The sequence below is a fragment of the Boleophthalmus pectinirostris genome, unplaced genomic scaffold (genome assembly GCF_026225935.1).
Source record: "Boleophthalmus pectinirostris isolate CB_2022bp ecotype Guang Dong unplaced genomic scaffold, ASM2622593v1 HiC_scaffold_8, whole genome shotgun sequence".
NCBI lineage: Eukaryota > Metazoa > Chordata > Actinopteri > Gobiiformes > Gobiidae > Boleophthalmus > Boleophthalmus pectinirostris.
In genome coordinates this window covers 17,654-25,153 of record NW_026571515.1, presented here as the reverse complement: position 1 = coordinate 25,153, position 7,500 = coordinate 17,654, and the positions used below count along the sequence as shown (strand labels likewise).

Here is a 7,500-nt window from a genome sequence, read left to right as displayed (position 1 = left end):
AGGTGCATACAGGTGTGTGTACAGGTGTGTATACAGGTGTGTACAGGTGCGTACACGGATGTGTGTACGGGTGCGTGTACGGGTGCGTTTACGGGTGCGTGTACGGGTGCGTTTACGGGTGCGTGTACGGGTGCGTTTACGGGTGCGTGTACGGGTGCGTACAAGGGTGCGTACAAGGGTGCGTACAAGGGTGCGTACAAGGGTGCGTACAAGGGTGCGTACAAGGGTGCGTGTACAGGTGCGTACAGGTGTGTGTACAGGTGTGTATACAGGTGTGTGTAGGTGCGTGTACAGGTGCGTTTACAGGTGCGTGTACGGGTGTGTGTACGGGTGCGTGTACGGGTGCGTGTACGGGTGCGTACACGGGTGCGTACACGGGTGCGTACACGGGTGCGTACTGGTGCGTGTATGGGTGTGTGTACAGGTGCGTACAGGTGTGTATACAGGTGTGTACAGGTGCGTGTACGGGTGTGTGTACAGGTGCGTGTACGGGTGCGTGTACGGGTGCGTGTACAGGTGTGTGTACAGGTGCGTGTACAGGTGCGTGTACGGGTGTGTGTACGGGTGCGTGTACGGGTGCGTGTGTACAGGGTGCGTACACGGGTGCGTACACGGGTGCGTACTGGTGCGTGTATGGGTGTGTGTACAGGTGCGTACAGGTGTGTATACAGGTGTGTACAGGTGCGTGTACGGGTGTGTGTACAGGTGCGTGTACAGGTGTGTGTACAGGTGCGTGTACAGGTGCGTGTACGGGTGTGTGTACGGGTGTGTGTACAGGTGCGTGTACAGGTGCACACAGGTGTGCGTCTCACCTGAGCGGCGGACATGTTGTCTGCGTCCTCCTTCTTGCTGGTGGACGGGTAGAACACGATGTTGTCGATGGTCTGGATGAGCTCCAGCTGCACCACACATTTAATGAGGAGACCAGCAAAGAGACGCTGGTCTGAAGCTCCTGAGGAACACACAAGAACCAGGAGAACCATGAGAACACACAAGAACCAGGAGAACCATGAGAACACACAAGAACCAGGAGAACCATGAGAACACACAAGAACCAGGAGAACCATGAGAACACACAAGAACCAGGAGAACCATGAGAACACACAAGAACCAGGAGAACCATGAGAACACACAAGAACCAGGAGAACCATGAGAACACACAAGAACCAGGAGAACCATGAGAACACAGAGGAACACAGAACAGTCAGGATGAGAACAACAGCAGTCATCAAGTTAGAACAGAACCAGAAGAACCGGAGGTGAGAGTTACACAGGTGTCGGGGTCAGGGGGGTCACGGGGGTCAGAGGTCAGACTCACGCGTGTTGGAGCGTCCCTTCCACGTGTCGTCACTGGACATCTGACTGTGTCCTCGCTCCGACGCCGCGCGATCCAAACTGCCCTGAGACTGAGCGTCAAAGTCCACCTCCTGCAAACGCACAAACACACACACACAAACGCACAAACACACACACACAAACGCACAAACACACACACAAACACACACACACAAACGCACAAACACACACACACAACACACACACACAAACGCACAAACACACACACACACACACACACACAAACGCACAAACACACACACACAAACGCACAAATGCACAAACACAGACACACACACAAACGCACAAACACACACACACACAATCGCACAAACACACACACAAACACACACAAACACACACACACAAACGCACACACACACACACACACAGATACACAAACGCACACACAAACGCACACACACAAACACACACACACGCACAAACACACACACACACACACACACAGACACACACACAAACGCACAAACACACACAGATACACACACACAGAAACACACACACAGATACACAAACACACACACACACAGATACACAAACACACACACAGAAACACACACACACAAACACACACACGTATTAGATGTAAGGAACAGTATAAACAAATCTAATTAAATAAAATGAATTGATTCTTACAAAATGTTTTCCCTCTGAAGACTCGTCCTCCTGCCCCACGGGACGCCACGTCAACAACCTGACAACAGGACAGGTGAGAGGACAGGTGAGAGGACAGGTGAGAGGACAGGTGAGAGGACAGGGGTGTGTGTATGTGTACAGGTGTGTACAGGTGTGTGTGTATGTGTACAGGTGTGTGTGTGTGTTTCTTACGCGTGTGTACAGGTAGGTGTGTGTGTGTGTGTGTGTGTGTGTACAGGTGTGTGTACAGGTAGGTGTGTGTACAGGTAAGTGTGTGTGTGTGTGTGTGTGTGACAGGTCTGTGTGTGGGGAGAGGTGTGTGTGTGTCTTACGCGTGAGGACAGGTGTGTGTACAGGTGTGTGTGTGTGTACAGGTGTGTGTGTGTGTACAGGTGTGTGTGTGTGTACAGGTGTGTGTGTGTGTGTACAGGTGTGTGTGTGTGTGTGTGTGTGTGTACAGGTGTGTGTGTGTGTGTACAGGTGTGTGTGTGTGTACATTTGTGTGTGTGTGTTTCTTACATGTGTGTACAGGTGTGTGTGTGTACAGGTGTGTGTGTTTCTTACATGTCTGTACAGGTGTGTGTGTGTTTCTTACATGTGTGTACAGGTGTGTGGGGGTGTGTGTGTGTACAGGTGTGTGTGTCTTACGCGTGTGGACAGGTGTGTGTGTGTCTTACGCGTGTGGACAGGTGTGTGTGTGTCTTACGCGTGTGGACAGGTGTGTGTGTGTCTTACGTGTGTGGACAGGTGTGTGTGTGTCTTACGCGTGACAGGTGTGTGTGTGTGTGTACGCGTGAGGACAGTGTGTGTGTGTGTGTGTGGTGTGTGTGTGTGTGTGTGTACAGGGGTGTGTGTGTGTGTACAGGTGTGTGTGTGTGTCTTACGCGTGAGGACAGGTGTGTGTGTGTGTGTGCGTGAGGACAGGTGTGTGTGTGTGTACAGGTGTGTGTGTGTCTTACGCGTGAGGACAGGTGTGTGTGTGTGTGTGTGTGTACAGGTGTGTGTGTGTGTGTCAGGTGTACGCGTGAGGACAGTGTGTGTGTGTGTGTGTGTGTGTACAGGTGTGTGTGTGTGTCTTACGCGTGAGGACAGGTGTGTGTGTGTGTACAGTGTGTGTGTGTGTCTTACGCGTGAGGACAGGTGTGTGTGTGTGTGTGTACAGGTGTGTGTGTGTGTCTTACGCGTGAGGACAGGTGTGTGTGTGTGTGTGTACAGGTGTGTGTGTGTACAGGTGTGTGTGTTGTGTGTAACGCGTGAGGTGTCAGGTGTGTGTGTGTGTGTGTACAGGTGTGTGTCTTACGCGTGAGGACAGGTGTGTGTTGTACGCGTGAGGACAGGTGTGTGTGTGTGTGTGTGTACAGGTGCGTGTGTCTTACGCGTGAGGACAGGTGTGTGTGTGTCTTGTGAGAACATGTGTGTGTGTGTGTACAGGTGTGTGTGTGTCTTACGCGTGAGGACAGGTGTGTGTGTGTGTGTGTACAGGTGCGTGTGTCTTACGCGTGAGGACAGGTGTGTGTGTGTCTTACGCGTGAGGACAGGTGTGTGTGTGTGTGTGTGTCTTACGCGTGAGGACAGGTGTGTGTGTGTCTTACGCGTGAGGACAGGTGTGTGTGTGTTGTACAGGTGTGTGTGTGTGTCTTACGCGTGAGGACAGGTGTGTGTGTGTGTGTGTGTGTGTGTGTGTGTACAGGTGTGTGTGTCTTACGCGTGAGGACAGGTGTGTGTGTGTACAGGTGTGTGTGTGTGTCTTACGCGTGAGGACAGGTGTGTGTGTACAGGTGTGTGTGTGTGTCTTACGCGTGTGGACAGGTGTGTGTGTGTGTGTGTACAGGGGTGTGTGTGTGTCTTACGCGTGAGGACAGGTGTGTGCGTGTGGACAGGTGTGTGTGTGTCTTACGCGTGTGGACAGGTGTGTGTGTCTTACGCGTGTGGACAGGTGTGTGTGTGTCTTACGCGTGAGGACAGGTGTGTGTGTGTACAGGTGTGTGTGTGTGTCTTACGCGTGAGGACAGGTGTGTGTGTGTGTGTGTGTACAGGTGTGTGTGTGTGTCTTACGCGTGTGGACAGGTGTGTGTGTGTCTTACGCGTGTGGACAGGTGTGTGTGTGTCTTACGCGTGAGGACAGGTGTGTGTGTGTACAGGTGTGTGTGTGTGTGTCTTACGCGTGAGGACAGGTGTGTGTGTACAGGTGTGTGTGTGTGTGTCTTACGCGTGTGGACAGGTGTGTGTGTGTGTCTTACGCGTGTGGACAGGTGTGTGTGTGTCTTACACGTGTGGACAGGTGTGTGTGTGTGTGTGTGTGTACAGGGGTGTGTGTGTGTCTTACGCGTGAGGACAGGTGTGTGTCAGTGTGTGACAGGTGTGTGTGTGTCTTTACGCGTGGGTGTGTGTGACAGGTGTGTGTGTGTGTCTTAACGCGTGTGGACAGGTGTGTGTGTGTCTTACGCGTGTGGACAGGTGTGTGTGTGTCTTACGCGTGTGGACAGGTGTGTGTGTGTACAGGTGTGTGTGTGTGGTGTGTGTGTGTCTTACGCGTGTGGACAGGTGTGTGTGTGTCTTACGCGTGAGGACAGGTGTGTGGTGTGTGTACAGGTGTGTGTGTGTCTTACGCGTGTGGACAGGTGTGTGTGTGTCTTACGCGTGAGGACAGGTGTGTGTGTGTCTTACGCGTGTGGACAGGTGTGTGTGTGTCTTACGCGTGAGGACAGGTGTGTGTGTGTACAGGTGTGTGTGTGTGTCTTACGCGTGTGGACAGGTGTGTGTGTGTGTCTTACGCGTGAGGACAGGTGTGTGTGTGTACAGGTGTGTGTGTGTGTGTGTGTCTGTGTGTGTGTGTCTTACGCGTGAGGACAGGTGTGTGTGTGTGTGTGTGTGTGTTGTGTTGCAGGCAGGTGTGTGTACAGTGTGTGTGTGTGTGTCTTACGCGTGACAGGTGTGTGTGTGTACAGGTGTGACAGGTGTGTGTGTGTGTCTTACGCGTGAGGACAGGTGTGTGTGTACAGGTGTGTGTGTGTCTTACGCGTGTGGACAGGTGTGTGTGTGTGTCTTACGCGTGTGGACAGGTGTGTGTGTCTTACGTGTGACAGGTGTGTGTGTGTGTGTCTTACGCGTGAGGACAGGTGTGTGTGTGTGTGTGTGTTACAGGTGTGTGTGTGTGTGTCTTACGCGTGAGGACAGGTGTGTGTGTGTGTGTGTGTACAGGTGTGTGTGTACAGGTGTGTGTGTGTCTACGTGTGTTCTTACGTGTGGACAGGTGTGTGTGTGTGTGTGTGTGTGTGTGTGTGTACAGGGGTGTGTGTGTGTCTTACGCGTGAGGACAGGTGTGTGTGTGTGTACAGGTGGTGTGTGTCTTACGCGTGTGGACGGTGTGTGTTGTACAGGGGTGTGTGTGTGTCTTACGCGTGAGGACAGGTGTGTGTGTGTGTGTGTGTGTACAGGTGCGTGTGTCTTACGGCTGAGGACAGGTGTGTGTGTGTGTGTGTACAGGTGTGTGTGTCTTACGCGTGAGGACAGGTGTGTGTGTGTCTTACGCGTGTGGACAGGTGTGTGTGTGTGTCTTACGCGTGAGGACAGGTGTGTGTGTGTACAGGTGTGTGTGTGTGTCTTATGCGTGAGGACAGGTGTGTGTGTGTGTGTCTTACGCGTGAGGACAGGTGTGTGTGTACAGGTGTGTGTACAGGTGTGTGTACAGGTGTGTGTACAGGTTAGTGTGTGTGTACAGGTGTGTGTACAGGTGTGTGTGTGTGTCTTTACAGGTGTGACAGTGTGTGTGTGTGGTGTGGTGTACGCGTGAGGACAGGTGTGTGTGTACAGGTGTGTGTGTGTGTCTTACGCGTGAGGACAGGTGTTCTGGAAAATCTCCTTCATACAGGAGCAGGTCATGTCCCAGACTTCAGGACTGAACTTCTCTCCATTCAGAATTACCAGGTTTTCCAGACAGTTCGTCCCCGACCGCGCCAACTGCTCGTTATCTGCACACACACAACACACACACATGATAACACACAACACACACACACACACATGATAACACACAACACACACACACATGATAACACACAACACACACAACACACACACACACGATAATACACAATAAACACACAGATATATGTATAACACACACAGCGTGATTGATCAGGAGGTGTTTTCCGAGGACGTCCCGGAGGTGTTTTCCGAGGATTCTGAGTTCAGGCTCAAAATGACGTCATCACTTTTATAAACCCGAGTTTGGTTTGAGACCATCTCACCTGTGCTTAAAGCTGCACTGTGTAACTTTTTAGTTGGGATCCTTCACCTGTTTGGTTCTACGGAGACGTCACTGCTCTGTCTGGAATGTTCCGCAGTGTGACTTTAAACACCTCAACTTTACATTTATTCAATTACAGGAGGTTTTAGAGTCAAAAATACAGAGAAAAACAAAGACAATGTGACTGTGAGCGGGTTCCTTCCTCTAGTGTACAGGTGTTTACAGGTGTTTACTGTACAGGTGTTTACAGGTGTTTACTGTACAGGTGTTTACAGGTGTTACTGTACAGGTGTTTACTGTACAGGTGTATACTGTACAGGTGTTTACAGGTGTTTGTACAGGTGTTTACTGTACAGGTGTTTACAGGTGTTTACTGTACAGGTGTTTACAGGTGTTTACTGTACAGGTGTTTACAGGTGTTTACTGTACAGGTGTTTCATGTACAGGTGTTTACAGGTGTTTCATGTACAGGTGTTTACTGTACAGGTGTTTACAAGTGTTTCATGTACAGGTGTTTGTTTGTTTTTTACCTTGCCTGACACACCACTGCAGCTGAGTGAAAATGTCCGGCAGGAGAATCGGGCTCAGAGCTTCGTAGAAATGGGTGAAGACGTCACAGATGGCGTAGAGGGCGTGGTTACAGGTGGTGGTCATCCACTCGGTCTTCTGCAGAAACACACCGAGGAAATAGAGAAAGGGTCAAGTAAAAAACAAAACATGCGGAGCAAAGAGTGAAAGGGTCAAGTCCAAAACAAAACACACCGAGGAAACAGAACAGAACAGGTGAGTGAATCAAAGTTCAAACATTCTGAGAGTTTCTGGGTGAAACAGGAAACCGTCTCATTACATCAGTGGGTCCAACCAGGATATCGACTGAACCGATATTTGGGAGCCGATACCAGAGCTGCTCCTGAACCCTAACCCACAACTGTAGCAGGTTCTGTTCTGTCACATGTTTTCATTTAATTGGTGTTGTAGGGTTGAGGAGCTTCTGTGAGATGAAAACTCTTCCCTACACAGTTTGAAATAAACAACGCCTTTGTTGGGTTTGTCGAGTTTGTCATCGGGTTTGTCGAGTTTGTCATCGGGTTTGTCGAGGATCTGGTTGTTTTTTAAATAGAACTTCAGACCCAGAGCTCTTTCATGCTCCATTGTTGTTGTAGTGGGAAGTGTGTGCGTCTGTAGAATTGTCGTACGACAACAAACTTTCTGTGTTGTTTGTCTGCAATAAAATTGACGTGTTAATGTCCCACCCCCTG

General features: G+C 50.7%; 1 protein-coding gene across 1 annotated transcript in view; it reads right to left on the bottom strand.

Annotated features, from left to right (window-relative positions):
• Nucleotides 1-6,928, bottom strand: part of LOC129412421 (brefeldin A-inhibited guanine nucleotide-exchange protein 2-like) — a 14,955-nt gene extending 8,027 nt beyond the window's left edge. The window contains exons 1-5 of the mRNA XM_055166293.1: nt 6,772-6,928; nt 5,825-5,963; nt 1,993-2,050; nt 1,319-1,427; nt 813-952 (exon numbers count right to left, since the gene is read on the bottom strand). Coding sequence (XP_055022268.1) covers nt 813-952; nt 1,319-1,427; nt 1,993-2,050; nt 5,825-5,963; nt 6,772-6,895 — 570 coding nt within the window. The 5' untranslated portion in view covers nt 6,896-6,928. The remainder of the gene's footprint in view (nt 1-812; nt 953-1,318; nt 1,428-1,992; nt 2,051-5,824; nt 5,964-6,771) is intronic.
• Between the last annotated feature and the right edge of the window lie 572 nt (nt 6,929-7,500).